General features: G+C 39.5%; 1 protein-coding gene across 7 annotated transcripts in view; it reads left to right on the forward strand.

Moving 5' to 3' along the window:
- BIRC6 (baculoviral IAP repeat containing 6) overlaps positions 1-21,025 on the forward strand; it is a 172,908-nt gene that overhangs the window by 132,176 nt on the left and 19,707 nt on the right. For 6 of the 7 annotated variants that reach the window (XM_057415396.1, XM_057415397.1, XM_057415400.1 and 3 more), the window contains one exon: positions 15,340-15,550. In XM_057415396.1, the coding sequence (XP_057271379.1) occupies positions 15,340-15,550 (211 nt within the window). Of the gene's footprint in view, positions 1-15,339; positions 15,551-21,025 lie in introns of those variants that run through there. The other variant, XM_057415403.1, reaches the window with a different exon arrangement.

Genomic DNA, 21,025 nt, shown 5'->3' on the forward strand with positions numbered 1-21,025 from the left:
TCAGGTTTTGTGTTGTTTTGGGGTTTTCCTTTTTTTTTCTCTGTCTGCTGAGAACTAGGCAGAGCCACTGTCTTCTTTGTGAGAGCTGTTAACCTATTTTTTACGATACAGATTGATGTGTTGATGCTCTTGAGTCAGCAGTGATGGGCATGGCCAGTTTGAGCTAGGTTTCAAAGAATTTATTTACTCTTCTGTTGAAAAAAATAGGAAGAACTCTGATCATCTGTAGCAACACAAGTTACTTACAGATTTTTCTGTTCTTATTCACACCTCTTTCATGTGTTTCATTTCAGTATTGACATGATTATTTTGAGACTTCAACTATGTGTCTAAATCTTGTTTTCCCTCTGACTGAAGAACCTTTCGGTATTGTCTGGGGTTTTTTCCTGATTTTGTAACCTGGTTACTGATTCAGAATATCCTTGGTTAAAAAAAAATCAGAATTCTCTCATAACTAACTGCAGGAGTTGCTCTAGTTTGTTCCCACCTGTCAGTCTTCACTTACCAGAAATTTACTTGTTTCAGTCGCTTACACCTGCTTTAAAATAGTTCTGTGTTAAGAAATCAATTAAATGGTCATGGAGTAGTAGTGGTTCTTCTGCCACAGCCCTTTCGACATCAGCTTCTCTTAGCACCAGTGAAGCCCAACCACTGCTTTATTTTATGTCAATACGGTCAGAATGCACTCTGGTATTTTGTCAAGAAAAGTGGTAAGTTTGACAGTTGAGTAATAGTTCGGGAAAAAGGGAACCAGTCTGTGTTTGGAGGGTGTCAAGCGCAATGTCGCACACTTGTTTTGGGGGAACTATTTTAATCAGACTTACGGAACTGAAGCAACTCAGAAGTTGGTGACTGAATGTTCTTGAGTTAGAAGTGAGGGTTTAATCCTCAACTGTGTGTGGTGACCTTCCGAATATGGTAGAAAGGAATAATGGAAAAAAGGCAAGAGGCTTTTTTCTCTTCTTCAGTCTCTAGTCTCACACGGGACATCAAGCAATCTTCATTTTGTTCTTCTTCACTGGAGTCAGAAAGAATCTCTTGTACAGGTATTGCACCTTTAAAAAGCAGTTAGTAACTTTTAAAACGCTTCAGTCATGATTCAGTGCTGTTCTCTGCAGCTCAAGAAGTTTTTGGTCAAAGATAGTGGGTATCCAGGACTGTTTCTTGACCTTGGTCTGAGTGTAAGTGAATGTTGGGTCCTTCCTGGGCAAGCAGGGGGGAAGCAGAGTAGTGAGAACTAGACTACTTCTCATCCTAGACTAGGATGGTGGCTCATGGAGAACAACAATACTAATGTAAGTTCTTCTTTCTGTAAAGCCCTTAAAGCATCTTACCTTGTGAGAAAGAGCAAATTTTGTCCATACAAGGCTTCAGATGACTGATCTTCAAAAAAAAACCCCAAAATACCACCATCCCAGCACATTATTTTGCCACACTTCTTTCCTCTGATTTATCATCTGAGTGTTGGAATGAGAGGATGAAATTGTTATGTCAGGAAATCTATTATTTTCTATTGAAAAAAGTTAATACATGCTTATTAGGTTTTCAAAACATTTGAAGTAGTGTTCTATTTCCTAGTAGATTGTGCTTTTGGAGTAGAATTCTAATAACAGCATTCTTTTTAAATGTCAAAACCAATTATCCATTTGAGTGGTAATAATATAAAAGATTTATGAAAGAACAAATTGTAAATTTGTACTTGTAGCTCTACTGTGTTGCAGAAATTTGTTGTAATTTATAGGGAGTAATTATGAAGTATGCATTGAAGCATCATGGCATTGAGATCTTTGAGAATTAAAAACCTGTTTGTTGGGAGGAATGAAGCAGCTTAGACTTGGCTTGTAATTGGGTACTGGATCGCAGATAAGGCACTTAGTCCTTTAAAGAGTGAAGTTTACTTCAAAGAGCTAAATAGAAGTGGGTTTTTTTTGACAAATCTTTATTTAGCAAAGATCACTGAGAGGCTGTAATTTCTGCTTCAATCTGTATCTGTTTCTGTACTGCATGTTGTTTTATATGGCTTTTAAACATAAATTCATTAACCAGAGAACTCTTCATTGATTTATATAGCTGATGGTGGATTTTGCAGCTGCATGTACAGAGCATACTTCAGACAAGCTTGCAACCTCTGGCCCCTCTCACTTGATCAGTGAATTAAAGTGCATGTTACATTTTCCAGGGGAAAGGGAGTTTTGTAGTAAAGAGAGTCTAGAAATCAGTGAGAAATAGGAAGGGTAAAGACCAGATTTCAGAGGGGTATCTTGAATCTCACCTTGTTCTTTCTTCTGCTTCTCACCCACATATTCTTTGTCCTGTTGGCTAAATAATGCAGAGTACTTTTCAGAAAAGCAAGAGTGGGCTGAGGTTTTATGGTCTATTTGTTTTTATGAGCCTTAAATCACAGTTAGTTTTTTGTTTTTTTTTTTCCCAAATGATGACTAAGCCACTGAAGCTGCTTTACAGCACAATCCTGAAAACATAAGTAACTAAGGTTGTGCTCCTCATTTGGAGATAACTGAATTTCTGGGTCTCTGTGGCTACAGGATAGCACAGCTGTCTTGAAAGAGTAAGCAACAGAGTGCTATGTATCTGCATCTGCCTTCCAAGGACCTGTGAGTTTTTACTGTTTCCCTTTGGGAACTTGGACAACACTGCCGGTACTAATGTGAGATATACTTTTTTGGCAGACCTTGATGCCTTGCACTCCACTGTGTAATGTGTTTTGTGTAAAAGGAAACAAAGCAGTCCTGTTTGCCCTCCTCCTTCCCACAAATGCGTTATCTATGTTAAGAAGTTTTCAGAGAAATACAGTTAGATGCCGATGCTTGAGGCAATGATGTGTACAAGCCTACAAATCATACATGAGATGCAGCTGGTGCTCTTCTCATTTCTGGAGTTAGTTTCTGTATGTTTACTTTGAATTATTCACTTGAGAAATAAAAGGTAGGGGCTGTTTGCTTCAAAAGCGTTTGGGTTTGGCCGTAAGTGTTCCATGAGAGTTTGTCTGCCAGTAGATTGTCACCATCTTGTCATAGCAGTATAATTTAAATTTCAGGAAACAGAAGTCACTAGCATGACAGTTGAGTGCAGAAGGCGGTAGTGGTTCTGCTTTGTTTAAGGTGGAGGGAGCATTTAAGCTTTCCTGGTCCGTTTATCTCATGTTAAGGTCCATGAGTGCTTCATTTGGAGTTCCCTTCTTCCCTTCATTAACTGGAAGCCAACACTGGTAGCTGTATCCCTGCTTGTAGGACAGGACTGGGAGTCTAGACTGGTTTTCCCTCTGAGGGTGGTTGGTAAAGACATTCAGCAGGCCATTTAAAATCAGAGAAACCACACTGTGTCTTTCAAAATTCACAGAATAAATGTTACAGGGCCTGCCATTCATTCTTATTTTACTTTAGTCAGTACGTCTCAAGTGGTTTTGCTTAGACTTGGAAATCGTGGTTTGGAATATGAGTGCTGGGTGTCTGGAATACATTGCTGTGCAGCACTGCATCCTACAGACATTCACAGACTGTGCTGGAGGTATTAAGAATTAATTTTAACAATGATGCCTCTCATTACCTACAGACTCAGTCCTTTCTGAGAGGAGACTGTGCCACCAGAGGAGAATGTGACAGTGCAGGAGATGTCCTGTGCTTCCATGGGATGTCACAAAGCATATAATCTGCTGCTTTACTTTTCGGTTTTTTGAACCTCTCACCTTCCTGGTGCTTGTTGCTAAAGACGCAGTAACCACTTGTGGGGCACAAATGCTGCATTGGTTATGCACGAGACTCCTGAAAGGAGTAATGAAAGTAATGCATCTTCTTTCTTTTTTTTTCCTCCCATATTAATAGCTTTGTTGATTGGTGGCAGCACAATTCGATAAGCTGCTAAAAATTTGTTGACTAAATCAGCAACCCTTTTCTTTCACTTCATGTATAGAGCAGATTGCCAGGGTTAGTTCTACATATTTTGACTTTGCCTTTCCTAAGAGTGAGATCGCTGTACTTTCAGGGAAGGGTTTTGTCAGATGAGGTGGGTAGCTGAACTTGCATTTGAAGAACTTGCTGGAACATTGAGATGAGAGCCAGCTTTCACTCTCACCAGTTGAAAGTCTCATTTGGTTGGTCAAGTGCTTAGTCTTCATTATTCCAGGCCATAACAGTCTCACTTGTCTTTTATTTCTTCTGGGTTCTTGTTTTCTCTCCTGGCTTTTTAGATGAAAAATTGCAAATTTCCTGACATTTTTCATATTCTTATGTAGATGCTTCCCATTCATGGTATTTCCTTTCTTATTATTATCTGAGGGTATTCATATTATTGAGTACAGGTCAAAGGAGAGAGATCTCTGTGGCTGAAGGAGTTAGTCTGGGAGTTAATCTATGGTAGATTACTCCAACACACAAACTTCTGGCTTTTTTTAATACTATTTATATCTTTTTGCCCTCTCCAGAGGACCACTTCACGCATGGCTCATTAAGAAAACAGTATTATTTTCTTTTGAGTTAGCCTTTGGTGGTATTCCATAACATAATGGAGGATGATCCGTTTCAGTAAGTGTTGCAGGAACTTGCATGAGGTTGCACAGAGCGTGCAAATTCTCCTATTCCACAAGATTAGGCCATAGAGATGAGTCTCCCCATCATATGTGGTTTCCAGTTAAGCTGGTTGTTAAATTTACCACATAACTATTTGCACTCCAGGGCACTAGTAATATGCAGGGATTGCAAGGGGTTACCTTTCATTTCGCTTTGATTCAGGAAGGCTGTTAGGCTTGAATTTTTCTTCTCAGCCTTCACTTTGTGTGTTTACCAAATGCCCATCTTGATATTTAAACAACCAACTCTTCTCTAGAATGCACACTGAAGTGCTGAAGGTGTTCTTGCGAATGTACAGGGGCTCTGCCACCTTGCCCAAACAAAACAGATATTTGAGGTAGAATGAGATTCTGAAGTAGTCTCCTTTCTTTTCCCTGAGGACATGATCTTGTAGGTGCGCTCAAACATATGGAAAATTGACCATAAAGCACAGGATCTGCGCGTCCTTTCATTCCAGTAACAATGTCGGTATCCTCTGCTGACAGTTAGAAGAGAAGGCCCAAGTCTTGGCCGTTTTCCATCTGCTGAGGTAATGGTTTAAAAACCCCCCACAACTTAATTATCTAATTTTGAATTTCCACGTCGATTTCTGCAGCATGTGCAATGAAGTGGCAGGTTTCCATCTCATTTTCAATTCCCATCTTACTCTAAAATGCTAGTGACTGCTTTATGGGCTGGAAGGGGTAACGCTCAGAATAAGGACCATTTCAGGGTGGCTCCTTGCCCACTCCTCTGCCAAAAATAGTGAAATCACTGTTCCCTCCTCCAGTGCAGGGATGATGAAAGCCAGATTAACTTCCTTAAAAATCCTGCTCCGTGTTCTAGAGTAGCGATACCTTTCTTTTCATCTCTGTGGAGCGTCCACACCTCTGACACTTAAAATGCCCCTGATGCGGTTTGGGTTTATTTTTACTTTTTCAAGGAAGATTTTGTCTGCAGAATATGTAAATCTTGTTTTGTTTTGTTTTCCTACAGGAAATATATTTCTTATTTTTTTGGCTAACTGGAAGATCAATTTGACACTTGTAGCTTATCTTTAATATTAGAAATTACTGCTCCTTTTTATCTTGCTAAATGCCATAGTAAAGAGTTGTATTAATAGTGAAGGGTTTTTTTCATCACCTAACCAGGCGCAAAACTTTATTCTCATGCTGTCTCTGAATGCTTTACATATATATCTATGTTAATATCTTTTTAATATCTTTCATTTGTCTCTGCCTTTCTTTCTATCATTATGTATTTATTGGATAATGTGAAGCAATCCTGTAGCTTTACATTGATGCTTCCTTACACTTGTTTACTAGATTTGATACAGACAGAATTTGTTTGTAGCTTCATGCCTTTAATTGTGTTTCTTCATATTTTGTTGATTTTAAAGAACTGGTGCTGGATAAAACAGCTGTCTTTCAGAGGAGGGATTCTTGGAAGTTGCCGTGGGGTTGGATCCCAGGGCAGTATGGACTTCTGTCAGTATTTTGCTCACGTCCTTTCTACACTGATGCATATTGGGCCATTTTTACAAACAAACAAAACCAATGAATGTAGAATTTTGCATTTTTAGTTTTCATTAATAATTCTTACTTAATGATGTGTTCCCGGCCTCCCATGTTAGATGGCTATGTAGCCTCCAAGAAGCATCCCTTCATCACCTGACCAACTTTTCAAGACTATTTGGAGCAAATGTAATGGCAGAGAGTGAGCTCTCTCACAGAGACCAGAGTGCGGCATGGAAATAGTAATATCCCCAAAACTGGGAACCACACATGATATTCAGTAGTCACTTCTGCTTTAAAAGCTCAGCTTGTCTTTTAGATTGTTTGGTGGTTTTTTTTTTCCCTGTCCTTCGAAAATACAGGAAGCTGTGTCTGTTTACTCAACTGTACACACTGCCTTAATGAAATAATGCCTCCTGCTTTTTCTGGCAGAGGGGGTGTTTTTCTGGAATCATGGATACATTTATGACAAACGTTTACATGTTGTTTGATTTGACTTGTAAAAGAAACTTTCCTGAAAATACTTCACCAAATACAGTATTCTTCAAAAGCAAATATTCTTTAAAACTAAGCAAACCAGAAATAGTTAAGAGCCATGGTGTGCTCCCTTGAGCCACGTTACTACACTAACTCCAGATGACTGACCAAATAACTCGAGCAATGCATTTGCTTCTATAATTGAATAGAGTTTTGCTTTTATATTGCAGTGAAACTGGAGGTTTTTTCCAAGTTTCCTAGAAGACACTTAAAATGATAACAATGCCAAGACAAACCAAGATTGTTAGCCCATTACTTTGTCACTAATAGTGGGCAATAACAGGTGCCTATAGGAGAATATAGGGATGGGGCTGACACAGGTGCTGCCCCACGTTGCTAGTATGTGGCCAAGGGTGGTGTCTCCTCATTTATTGGCCTTTTCTTACATGAATTTACCCAATTACTTTTGAACCTGTAACAATATTTACTGCCCAGCATTTATTGTTGACCTTTCCCAGAGCTTAACAGTGATGTGTCGTGTAGTGTGTGTTCTTCTGCAAGTGGCGCTATTTCTTCTACTGGTGTGTCAATTCCCTTGAATCAATTGATCAGTCCGGTTCTGTTATTTTTACCACTTACAATTAAAAAAAAACAAAACCAAAACCTTTATGGTGCACTTCATTAGTCCCTGAGGCTGCAAAGTCTTAGTTGATTTCATTCTCTATAGTACAGGAGCTCATTCTGCACCTTAGGTTGTTTAGTCGCCTTTCTCTCTTCCCTTTTCAAGTTCTGGCCTGGGTGTTTGAGAAAGGGTAAAAATGCACCTGGTTTGAAGTGGTGGTACTAATGACTAAATGAAGTCTCAGTAAGTAATTCCTAATTTCTCTTCACTTTTTCTATTATTTGAGCTGATTATTTTTTTTTCTGTTTTGACTCTAATGTGCTCAGTGCTGACACCAGAAGAGCAAAATTTTAAGGCTGTATCTGAACATTAAGAAGAATCAACTTGGAGCCTAACACTGAATTCAGAGGCCCACCCTTCTTGCATTGTTTCACTGCTCTGGCTGCAGGATTTGTAACTCATGACCCATAAGGGGGCTTAACCCCTCCTCCTCCTGCTTCCATTATGCAGGGGAATTGTATTTTCTGAGGCCGTTTTTTCAGATGCTCAAAATGGCACTGTGAAAACGTTTGTGTTATTCCTGTAAAGAAAAGTGAAGGAAAAGTCCAGCCAATTAAATTATTACAAGAGGACCATATTTAGAAAGCCTTTGTTTAATTCTGACCCAGAGGCTCATGTTTTCTTAAAGAGGTCTGGTTCTGAAATCCTCTGTAGGCAATCTTCCCCCCCCCCCATCAAACTGGAACAGAACACAGGGTGTTAATTAGGCCTATTAGAAAAGAGGCTTGCCCTGGGTTGATTCTGAAACAGAAAATCAAGAGGCAGCAGAGCATGACGTATTTGGAACTGACACTATTGCCTGCAGCATGGACCGCATTCATAGATCATATGCTTGCAAAGATGCAGTAAAGGGGGGCTGAGGGCAGCTCTGTATTTAAATATTTAGCGAAAACATGTGAGGCCTTATTGGAAAGAGAGTGTGCCTCACTCGTGCTTGGCAGTGTTGGTGGGCACAAAACTGCCTCTGCAGGTTTCAGTTAAAAATACAAAATGAGTGTTTCCTTTGTGTGGCTTCTTTGAACAGCAGTGTTTGTAGCTACTGAGTCTTTAATATGATAATAAGGTGCTCGAGTCTTCAGTTTAACCGTGGCCATGAGGGTTAGGTTGTGAATAATACCCTGAAGGAGCAAAAATACTTTCTCAGTCCTAAGCACATTTTGGAAATGGTATAAAATTGACTCAACTTTAAGGTCTTTTTGATATTACCTAGAGGTAAAAAAGGTAAAAGAAAAATGGGGTGGCAGGTGTGTGTGGTACCGCAGTTGTGATCTTGACATTGGACTTAAAAGTGTTTACTAAAGTAACATGGTAATGAGAATGTCTTATTTTACTTTTAGCTTAAATTGATGAGACTCCATGTCCTTTAAACTTTATTATAAAAGAAAAAAAAAGTGTTTTGAAATACAAAGGTGTTTCCTTGGGGTTTTTCAGGGGAGGTTTAGGTACAGCATAGTAGATTTTGAGCATTTGTACGTTATGTGAATAGAGCAGTTTTGTAATAAAGCTGCTGTACATAACTGTCAGAGGTTTTCTTTCACATTACTTAAAACAGAGGCAGGATTAGATGGCTGCTTCTGGACAAATATTTGAGAAAGCACAATCATTCATCTTTCCAGGAAAACATAAAGTCTCATTGAGATAGGAAAAAAATAGATCCAAAACAACAAATAAGCCTTGAAAGCATCTCTTGGGTCACTGGAAACTACCCAATGCAAGGAGGAGGCATCTTGGAATGGAAGATGCGAGCATGATTATAAAATCAGAATTCAGTTTTGCCTGATTATAGAGATCAATTTGTTCATTACAAGTTTAAACCTGGGGTGGGTTTTTTTTTCTCTCATCTGTTAAATGTAAGCCGTGCTCTTAGGCATTCACAAGAATTTCATGGATTAAATTTACATTTCCTGGTTGTAGACGTGCATTCTCTTCAGAATGCCTTGTTCTTCTGTTATTTCCTTTTAATATCCATTTATGACCCTCACTCTCAGTTTTGCAGTGGCAAATCTCTTTGAGAAAGCAAACGGAAGGGATGCAATTTGGAAAGAGTTTCCAGTAGGGCTGCTGCCAGCGCACCCTACTTCCCTTCAGCAGAGGCAGAAAGTCAGTCCATGTATATTGGCAGAAGTAAAAAGAAATTGCACAGAAGAAAAAATAGTCAAAGTCTGTGGGCCTCTAAAATAACTGAAATTGAAGGAGTCCTTAAATGATGAGAGTCTGGTAAATGAGAAATGATGTACACGAGAGGGATTGAGAGGATATATATATACACCATATTTCTCTTGGCACAGAAGCGAGGAGGATATGCAGTGGGCAATGTCATGTATTTAAAGTTGGTAAAGTTGTCTGTTTTTTTTTCCTCAAGTGTCTGCTTTGCTTTATTTTACATTAAGTTAGTAAGCTCCTTTGGGTAGGAATTCCTAGTTTGGTCACAGTGAGAATCGCAGTGGGAATGCTTTTATATCAGAGCAAGTAAAGCAGAACTTTTCATTGTTTTCTCACAAATTATTCTTCTCTATTTGTTGCTTTTATCTGCTGTTAAGTGTGAACATTTTTGTTATAATGGACACGCTATATTAATAGTTTCCTTTATTTTAACATAAACATGCATATTCTCTGATAGGTTTTAAATTCCTTTGCAATGGAAATAAGTTTTATAATCTTATTCACAGCCAGTTAAGTTGCACTGAGGATGTTAAATGAATTGCAAAAAAAAAAATTTATTGCTGCTCAGTACTGTCAATTTAATGGGCCATTAGGCCTGGCTGTTCTTTGTTTGAATATTGTATAATATTAAAAGAAAGCAAAGGAGTATTAGACTCAGTTGGGTCATTACCTTGTTACAGATACATATGCAATTTAAGGTGATACCTTGATCCTGTGAAACTACCTGCCCTTATATGCTTTCTCATTACGCTAAGGTTGTAGTTGCATATGGGTAGCCTTAGGTCTCTGCAAGAAATAGGTCTATATTGGTGATGAATAAACAGATGTGTGGAAAGCAATTGAAATGTTTTAAAATCACACACAGTCGTTGAATGTTAACCAGTTGTTTCCCAGGAGTAAATAGCCTGTGTCTAGAAGTTTCCAAACATGTGATGAGTGCCCTAATGCTTCATGACCTTTAGGTATGTGTGGAACACTGCAGTTTTCAAAAGACAGGATGCTTGGCAGTTTCTGAAAGTCAGGCCTTCTCAATAACTTCATTCAGGCTCCTCTTCCCTCCCCTGCCCAAATCAAACTGCTTGTAATTAGCATATAAGGGAGATCTGGTTATATTAAATGTCTGTATTTTACCTATTTAGCATGCAGTGTCTTTCTTAAAAGAGGTTAACTGAATTGTAGTGATGCCAGTAAAACTTGACCTTTAGTACCCAAAGGAATGGGAGGGAGGGATAATACCTTATCCCACTAAACCGTGAAATGTTTTCCAGCTGTTTGCCATCCCTGCTTATCTTAGAAAATGGCAGTGACATTGCTGAGATTTCTGCGTTTCATAAACGCAACAGAAATTTAGACCTGCAGTACTTTCTTTATGTGAATTCTAAGCGTATATGCCTGCTGCCTATTGTCCAGAAAGGCCACAGTGAATTTCCTTGCTAATTAGCAAGGACAGTAAGACATTGGCCTGTTTTTTTTGATACATCCGCTCATCTTCTTAGAGCTCTTAATTCCTGCCATTAATAAAACAATGTGGTAGTAAAGATGCTGCTGCTGTGAGCCTTTAAATCAGCTGTCTATAGTAGTACTGGGGTTCCAAGCACTTCCAGAGCACTGTCATATCTTGCTGCCCATATGTTGCCTCCCATCCCCGATCCCTCACCCTGGGCTGTCACAGCTGTCTCTTGGCCACCAGCAAGGGGCCATTTTACAGCTCTCTGGCTGCTCACGCTCCAGGTTCCACAGCAGTTTTTCCCTTGTGCTCTGCTTCATGCTCTGCTGTTTGAACTGGTTAACTACTGGTATCGCCAGAAGGTGAAACCTCAATGTGTGTTTGCTGAATGCAAGTTGAAAAGCACGTAGGAAGCTCGCAGGGGAAGTCGAGTGGGTCAGGCTGTGCCAAAGGTCCCAGGCACTGCTTTAAGAACTTCATTCAAAACAATACTGTTGTCACCAAGCAGCCCTATCCTGCAGACCCTGTTTAGAGCAGACAAGGAAGCAGGATAAAAACTGAGTGGAGATCCCTACTCTGAGTCTAGTAATACAATGATGTTTACCTCTCTTTTGGTAGAAGTAAATGGCAAATGCTCAGGACACCTAGGAGAAGCCGAGATAGGCTCTCCTGGGCAGCAGTTGTGTTTGGGAGTCAACAAGGGGCAGCTTCTGAACTGGTCCATGGTACAAGGAGGTTGTACCTTCCTCAGCAGTTCACTGCCCTGCAGAATCAGTGAGCACCAACAGCACAAAAATGGGCAGAGGTGAAAGACCCCCATCTGTGTGAGCCTGACAGCCAGGGCAGTCCAGGCACACGTGGTGTGGGAGTCTTGAGAACACCAAACTGAGCTGTTTGCAGAAGGAATTTGTCATTGTTTAATAAAGGTTTTGACTTTGGAATAACAGAGAATCCTAGGTAATATATCCTTCTGTCATTTTTACAAAGCCAAGAATTTAATCTCCTGTTTTCATTTTCTTAGGAATGCTGTGTGTTTGCAATTTGGTGTGCTTATATGCATGCCCACAGAAATCAAATAATGTTAGTGCCTTTTTAACAACTGAAGTACCCATATAAAAAAAATTTCTCACATATTTGAGATGTGCTAATGCTATTCAAATTCTAGCTCTGCTATAAACAAAAGTATCTTTCTATTTTGTGATGTGTTGGGTTTTCTTTCCTACACAAGAAGCTGCCTTATTTAATTCAAGTGAAATGTTGCCCGACTCACTCAGGCAGAAAGAAGTTGGGTGTGTTCCCAAGCAGTAACACACTTGGAAGAAAGCAGTGGATTACATTTAACACTTGGTTTTCATTGAAGTTTGTATTTGCTTAAAATCCAAATTGCTGGCACCTTAGTTGGTAAGATACCTTTATGTGAGGATGATAGTCCAAAGGGCGCATTGCTTTTATTTAATGGAAATAGGATTTGTTCATTTGCAGATTTATATTCTGAATTTTTATTCATATTTTTAGTGTTTTAATTCAGTTCCTTAAAAATACTTTGTTACAGGATATAAATTGTTTTGTTTTTCACACAAAGTCTTCTGAAATACTCCCATTATACATGGTATCTAAAGGGAAGACCTAAATCCCAACTATTTGAATAGGCTGCAGATACTAAAAGCTGTAAAGATGATGGTGGCACCTGAGTGGTACAGCCCAAACACTGAAGTTCTAGTCTGAACACTTCTGGACTCCAGGAAGGTGCTGTTTGGATGGCTGCAGGTACAGCTGGCCACACCAGGAGGAGGTAGACAAGTTGGCAAACAGTGGACCTGGGCCAGGGGAGTATTTTACAGAGTGTCTCAGTCCTAGTGGCATAAACATAGTGTCTTAAAAATTGATTGGAACATCCAAGTACATGTAAATGGATTTAAAAAACGCTCATCTTCTTAACCTATTTCAGAAAGCAAAGCTGTGTCTGCAGATGCATACTTTAGTAGTCATTTTGGCATTCCCTTTCATTTGAAAGCAAAGTGGGCACAAGGAGTAGGTGAACTGCCAAATAAAGGTAATAAACTGTAATTTGCCAATTTTATGTTCTTTACGGCAAGTTTTTCTGATACTTACCCAGTCTTGGTAAACATGGTTTAGGATTTAGATTGGGGATGAGGGAGAATTCTGGCATTTTGGACAGACTTGCATGGGTCATAATCCTTACTAAGCATTATACAGGCCTTGGACAAAAATAGCGTAAGATGCATAGTGGTACCAAGAAAGTGAGTTTAGGAGAGTCTAATGTTAAGGTAAAAGAAATTGGTAGCTGTTCCCTAAAAGATTGTTTAAATTGAAACCAAGTGAATGCATTTCATATGTTTCCCATGGGAACAATTGCAAAGCGGTGCAAGTGAGTTGAATTTGCTAAACGCAGAAATCTCTCCTATCTTTCTGGAAAACATTCCCATTTTAAAGTTACATCAGTTCAGTTTCCCTCATGACAGTAATTCTGAATTTAACTATCCCATTTAGCAAGGGAGAGGGCAGGCAAGCATTGCAGGATTTCCAGTTACGTATTCTGGTCTCATGAAAATTTCATGGTTAAAATAAATAAATAAAAGCTTTCCAGAAGTGAAATGGTGTGGTTATCTAAGAGGTTGTATCTCTCCTGCACTCGCTGCCTCTGTAATAAACAGCAATTGATTACATTGAGGAGCTGCTTCATTGTTAGCACTGCAGGCGGGAGGAGGTTTCTGATGAGGGCTCTGTGTGGTTTTAGGATCTCCAATTCTCCCTTTCTTTTACCCTGCTATGCCCTCCCCCCGTCCCCACCCCCCTTCTTTCTCCTTTTTTTCACTTCTTGCTTAATTTCACCATCATCAGATCTATTCATGTTTAAGGCGATTTTACACATTGTGGGGATTTTTCTGTGGGCAGTTACTGTTCCCTGGAGACCGAGCGTTAGGAATGGGTATATATAAAAATACATAAAACGTAAGGATCAGATTATTGAAACTGATTTTCTTAATGCCAGTGTTCAAATTCAGTGGAGTTTGCTTTAAATACATGGGATATTTTGACACAGGATATTTTTAGAGCCATGATACTAAGCCTGACACATTAGTACTCTGTTCCAGTAAATTTTCTTCCTGTTCACCACATCAGAACTTCACCCAGTGAAGACTTTGTGCCATTGTAAGTTTCAAAATACAAATAGCAAGCTGTTGATCAAAGAACTCTTTGTAGAGAGAGAGAAATCTATATTTAAACTTGGATAAACTGGCTTGTTGAATTTTGCTTGGCTATTTATACTGTCCCATTGTGCTGTATTTAGAGCTAAGGGTTTGGTGACAGAAGATGAAAGTTTGTGATCCGCTTTTAGCTTGGAGGATGAGTGCTCAATGAAATATTAAAGGGTTCTTCTATGGTTTGTTCTGCCCTAATGCAGGTTGTTGGGGCTTTTTGTTGAGGTTTTTTTTGTTTTTCTGGAAAATAACAAATTTATTTTATCATAAACTCAGTCACTTGTAAATACTTTGAACTAGAGCAATTTTTTTTCTGCAGTTAGGTTAAAAATAGCGTGTCCTAGGGACAGAGGAGGCAGCTGTGTTAAAGTATCTGCATATTGCTACATTTCCAGGATTTCTATTAATGATAGAAAGTCAGTTGAAATGACATCCGTTATGTATTTCTCCAAGCAAGTGGAAAAGAAAAATAAACAATGTGGTGCTGGAGAATCCACTCGAATTGTGTGTCTCTGCTTGTCTTCTCCTCAGAGGAGCTGATGTCCACATTCTAACCACAGTTTCTTCTGTGATACATATACATCACACTGAGCAGCACTAAGGCTGTCCACCTAATATATGTTCTTATTCATGCTTACTGTGTGGTGGTTCATATGTATGCAGGTAAAATCTGCATCATTTTCAGAGCCTCTGCATGCTCTGAGGATAGCATGATACTTTCTCCATGAAAAGGAGCAAAGCTAAGCTTCTTAGTAGGTAACTTCATTTATTTCATGACCATAAATATTCTGCAGTAATGCAAACAACTTTTCCCAAAGAAGGTAACTGTAAAGTAGGTGATATGAAAGTCTGTCTTTATTAATGCTTATGCTGTTAAAATCAGCAAATGCTACCCTGCTACACTGTAAATTACAGTTTTTCCTCTGTAGATACTTGTTTGCAATTACTGTTGACGTACAACTCTAGCCAGGATTGTCTATTAGGCTGCTAGAAATGAATATAGTGTATGGTGATCCTGTTCCATACCGTGTTAGCACTTTTGTCTTCTTATATCTCCTGCTAACCTTTGTTTTCCAGGTATCTTACCCAGTTCTTTCTGGCTAAGTCCATTAAAACACAAATTACAAATGCCGATTACAAAATACTGTATTTTTATCATTTGATGTAATTAATATTTTAATAACAATTAGAATCTAACTGTTCTATTTAAAACATCTGTACTAAGATTCTTCAATTTGATAAATTTTTGTAAACTGTTTTTCTCTCTTAGTTTTGGATATGGCCCGACATGTTCCCCTTTACCGAGCTCTGCTAGAATTACTCCGTGCTATTGCCTCCTGCACATCGATGGTACCATTACTGCTGCCTCTGTCAGGGGAAAGTAGTGAAGAGGAGGAGGAGCAGTTGGAGTCACAAGCTTCTGTTGGGACTTTGCTGGCGAAAATGAAGACCTGCGTAGATACCTATACCAACCGACTGAGGTAATCACTTTCATCATTCCTGACCTTCATTTAAACTGTATTTTATACTTCCATATTATGAATTTAGAAGCAAAAGAAGATTTAGTTCTGTATATTTTATCTGAATGGGTGCTGCAGTCTGGAGTGAGAACATACCATTGTTTGATCCAGATTTATGCTTGGATTCTGTTTTATTTTACTATTTACAAAGAATTTTTTGTACGACACGAAGCAGCTGGGGGAGGTTTGTGTGCTTCTGCCATTTCACTGCTAACTGCAAATGCTGCAACACAAATTTTCATTCCTTTCTTTCAGTAATTTTCTGCTTCCAGCAATTAATTGGTTTCTTGATTCTGGTTTTTACGTGTTTCCAATTTAAAGATGGCTTGTTAGGAAGCAAAATGTAGTGCTGTCCCTCAGCATATGTGGAGATGTCATGAAAAGAAAGTCAATATAATGTCAGGAAAAGGTGTCTGTAGAAATTCTTCCTCCCACTCTAAACCCAGAATATTTACCACCCAGTATCCGAGAGATTTTTCAGAGCAGCAGTCCCATTGTTGGGAACTCTTTCTAGTACCTCCTGATGTTCTGGTCTTTAACCATGAATTTCTTTAATCCTTCTTGACTGAGATTGCTAATCTTGCATATCAAGCATGTAATGTACCTGCAGTGGGTTGGGTTTTTTTGGTGTCTTAATGCAAAAGAAACAGAAAGGACAAATAATAGTTAAGTTGGATACCCACCTAAAAATGTCAGCATGTGCTTGCTGGCAGTATTATGCAGATCATTGGATACGTAATCTTCTTAAAATAGAAAATAAAATATATTTGGCTTCTGTGTAATCCCTTTCCAGTATAGATGTATGTATAAAATTCTCTACCACACTTACTTTTTTTTTTGTTAATCTGGTCACACGTGAGCCTTGGATTTAATGAGCATGGAAACCTCTATCTTCTCATGTCACTCCCCAGGCTGAAGTCTAAAAAGTTTCTTTGTGAGAGTGGCACGTTACTACCACTCGTAAGATCTTTTTAATTTGGTAAAATAAAATAATGCTGTGACTAGTTCTTCAGTGTCAGCTTAGGGTCTGAAAACAAAGAAGAATTCTAGAAGCACACTTGGTATTATCTCAATAATTGATAAATTTGATAAAATTCCATGGTTGTTTCAGTTACATTATCTAGTCAGTCTTCTTGTATGACTTTGACTTGTCTTTCATTGGTTGGGTTAAGCATAATACTGTTTGTCTCTAAAGCAGTGTCTAAGCAAGGATGAAAACACCAACAGGGTGAGCAGCCTGGAATCATCGGGGTGGAAAGTTTTAATTCTCAGTATTTTAGTCGGAGGTGTGCCAGCAATATAAGCAAGTGTTGGCATGAGTTTCTTAAATGGGACAATCTGCTGCCCCTTTTAGGTCACATGCCAGAACAACAACATAATTATGGGATCTGCTTTCAAAGACAAGACTTTCCTTTGCCTGAAGAGCAGTTCTGCTTGCATGTCTACCAAAGGTCACCTCCAGGTTGGAGCAAGTGTCTACTTGGTTCCAGACTTTAAGAGGAACAGTTTTGGACTGTCTATTTGATTTTATTTACTTTCAAATGTTATAATATTCTGTTAGGAAATTGGGAAGTTTCTGGATAATGGAGAAGACATTTAGGTACGAGGTGATTTCCCACGACTGCTAGGACTGCTAGGGAGTCAAAAGCCATCACTAGTTTGAGCGTGGTCATGCTTGTGTAATGGTTGCCACTGGGGCTGAGTTTGAGACATTTGATTGCTGGGATGGCAGAGCTCTGTGCCACGTAGCAAAGCAGGCTCATCTGAGCCGCCATCTGCCCGGGGAGCTTCATGGCAAATTGTTAAATTTGGCAAAATAAGCTGCTGCTTATGTTACAGTGTGGAGTCTAGCAAGCCCAGGTCTAAAATTCCCAGCTGTGCTGTATCTTTCCACATCACTTCGGCCACCCCTAAGATAGCTGCTTGAGGGAGATCTGAATTTGGTCATCTTCACACTTCTATCACTTGTCACGCTGCTACTGAGGGTTAATCCTGCACAGTTCCAAGATTGTCTGAATGTCAGATTGTTGTTATGACCTGGATGTTTTTTCTGTAAAGTGAGGTTGCTGGAATACAGCCAGGTAGGCCCAAGGCATTTTCCCTGCTCCAGCTTTTCACTGTCTTCTCTGGGATTTTTTGCAGAACTACTATGTGAAATGGTACATTTTGCAACCAGAAATTTTTCTTTATCATTTGGTACCAAGAATTGAGGCCTAATTTTATCTTTTTTTCTTTAGAAGATAAAACTGTCCATTTCTTTCACTGCACTCTCAAACCTCTGTTCAGAGCTGATGGTTGGCTGTGAGGATCTGTCCTGCAGCCTTTACTGGTTTGCAGTGCTTCAGCATAGTGTCTGTAAATGCAGTTCTGGAAGTCCCAAGGAGGAGGATGTGGAGCCAGCTCAGAGGAGGTCATGAGCTTTCACCAGTGTTTGTCTGCAAAGGCATGGTCCCTGGCTTGTTTTGCCTGATTTCAGGAAGTTAGTTTAAGAATCTGTGAATTACTGGAAGGAACAAGCTTCTCTTTGGTACCTGTGGAAAACCATGAGGGCAGGGTGATACCCCTGCTGCGAACCCATGGCAGGTTTATCCCAAACCACTGAATGTCAAAACCGAGCAGAAGTCTGCCATAAGCGCTGTCGCAATAGTACACAGGGGCTGGATGGTTCATTCCCTTTATTTGGTGAATACTTTGGTAAAGATATTGTTCCATATCGTCACATTTACCTCAAAGTATCAGACATGGATGAGTAAGTATTAGTATTGGCTTTAAAAATTAAAGTTGCCCTGGGAGTGTATCATTCATTATTCATTTGGCACAGTGTGAAGAGAAGGCTGTCATCTTCTAGCACAAGCTAAATTAATGGCTTAAAATTATTAGCATGTATGCTGCTGTCTCTTCCAGCAAATATATTGGTGACTGTCATCCCTTTAAATAGGAGGTGACATGATTTTGTCTTCTTTTTCTTCAGTGCTTGAAAAACTGTGGAAGTGTCTTAAGTCTAAATTAAGTATTTGGCTCCTCCTCTACTTTGAAAACTGTAATGTTTAGATAAAGGCTTGGCCTGTACTAAATAACTGCGTTACCTTTTGCTCCACAAGCAGAATCTTTGCAGAAAGACATGTACAGCATAATGCAGACCTTTAAGTGTTTCCCAAAAACAGAGAACATTTACAGCAAAATATTCATATGGTTATGTATTTGACTGTAGCTTATTATTCATGAGTAGTATTCATGAGGTTCTCACATTTCTTTGTAATACCTTTGAAAAACATGCTATCAGAGCTCAGGAGTTTGGCAACACCATGGGGTTATCTGCATGCAGAAATCTGTATACAGGTTGCTAGAGTGCAAGGAAGGAGCTGAAGGATCTTACTGGCTTTATCGCTTTGATTTTGGTATTTCAGCTCCTCGTTCACATGTTTTTGGCAGAGCCCTGTAATTCCCAGCAACTCCCTCTCTCCAGCTGGGACTCCACTTGTCCCTCTGAAACACTTGTGTGTCTTAACACACACCTTGGATAGAGCTCACTGCAGCTCTGAATACAGGTGAGAGTACAGCAGCGACATCAAAGTGAGATGATGCCAAGAAGGGAGGACATTTCCTCAAGTAATAATTTGGTCTGCCTGTGTTATACAGGCTCACAAATGGTCGAGTGGTCACCAGGATGCTCTTCTTGTGTGCACACAAATTAATACCATGTGTTTCGGATTACATTAAGAGATGGGTTTATGACCCAAAAAAAGTCATCTTCAGTAATGCTGTAATTTTGTCCTGGGAGTAACATTTGCATTCCCCTGAAATTCCAGCTTCCCACCTTCAAGATTGAATCTACCAAAGCCCGTTAGTATTTATTAGTTGGGATTCATACAGCCAGCTGCAGGGCCACTGTGGGCTTACAGATGCCAGAAGTGACTTTGACCTTGGTTTACTTCGTGTGTTCTAAGATACACCAGTTGGTCATTTATATGTAAAACCCATTTAACCTTTTACAGGGCTTTGAATTACATCTGTCTCACCCCTTTTATAGCTATATGGTTAAGGAAACTATATAGACTTTCAGATTTACCAGACCAGGGCATGTTGTTACCTCAGGGAGGTGGGAATACGGACCAGCTTCACAACCCTACCTTCAGTCCCAGAGCTGGTTCACATAAGATTTTAATTTTGCCGTGTACCTAATTTATTTTTTCTGTGTAAAATTGCATTTATTTAATAATTATGATCAACCATGTTTGAAGGATATGATTTTAGAAAAGGCTGCTGTGGTTTTGTAAAAGAAATACAAAATCAAGTGCAGTAGTTCATGTCTGCAGTGGAGTTCAGTTCTGTCTCAGGTGGCAAGTGATGACAAAACTGTGTGAACTTTAAAACTTGTAATCAGTGTGAAGGTACATAGCACTGGGGAGCCTTTGACATATTAGCCTGTCTAGAGTCTAGGGAATTAGTTGATTTTCCCATATGGTGATTGTAAATAAACTGAGAAACTGTGAAGTACTGTTAAATATCTCCAAATAGGTGTGTACAACACTAAATATGTAGAGACTAAGAGAATGTAGCAGGCAGCATCTTAGGAAGAGTGCAGGATTAATTGTATTAAGTTGGTATTCTTACGGCAAAAAAAAATCAGGCAAATAAAGGCTGGAAGACAATGAGGGAAGACAAAAATGGAGGTCATCATTAATAGAAGTCTTGCAAGTTCTGGCAATACCAGTTGGAGGGTTCCCCAAAAGAGAGGGTAAAAAAAAAATCTCTTTCCGCTAACCATTAGAATAGACAAGCCTGAGTAGTGTGAGGAAACTAGACGTTGATAAGGCAGTATGTCTGATTTGGAGGGTTTGTGGGGCTACCTTGTACTTCCCGAGAAACTGGCTGAAATCCCTCATTAGGTAGAATCAAGGTCAAATACGAGACCTTGGCTGGAGGTTTTTTGTGTCCAAGGCAGAATCTTGCACTTCAATTCCTAAACCGCTTTTACGCAGCTCTGGCCCGACTCAGAAGTTAGGTGGCTTGGTAATGTAGACCATCACGCAAGCTCCAGATAACTGCAGGTGAGAGGGTAGAGCGGTTCTGCCAACACTTGATTTTAAAAGTTACTGAGGAGAGGGCCATGTTGGCTGTGTTGCTCATGGTAGCAGTGGACAGAATTGTTGTATTGTGGTGAAGGAGACATAAAGAAAACACATTCTCTTCTGATATTTCAGAAGCGTTGAAGTGTTAACTTAGGTTCTGGACCGCAAGGAGAGGGAGAGGGTTATAGGTACTGAGAGTTTGCATTTGAGTAGATGTCTCCTTCTCCTACAGTTTCAGCTAGACACGTTCCCCTTCTGTTTAGGTAGTTGGCTGTCAGGAACTCAGTGTATCTGTAGGAGGTTTTAAGCATGTGATTAAGCATTTTGTCTAATGAGGCCAGACTTTAACTTTTTTGATTCTAAG

This window comes from Pezoporus wallicus, unplaced genomic scaffold (assembly GCF_028554395.1).
Source record: "Pezoporus wallicus isolate ANWC-B61680 ecotype Strahan unplaced genomic scaffold, APGP_CSIRO_Pwel_v1 contig_5352, whole genome shotgun sequence".
Taxonomy (NCBI): Eukaryota; Metazoa; Chordata; class Aves; order Psittaciformes; family Psittacidae; genus Pezoporus; species Pezoporus wallicus.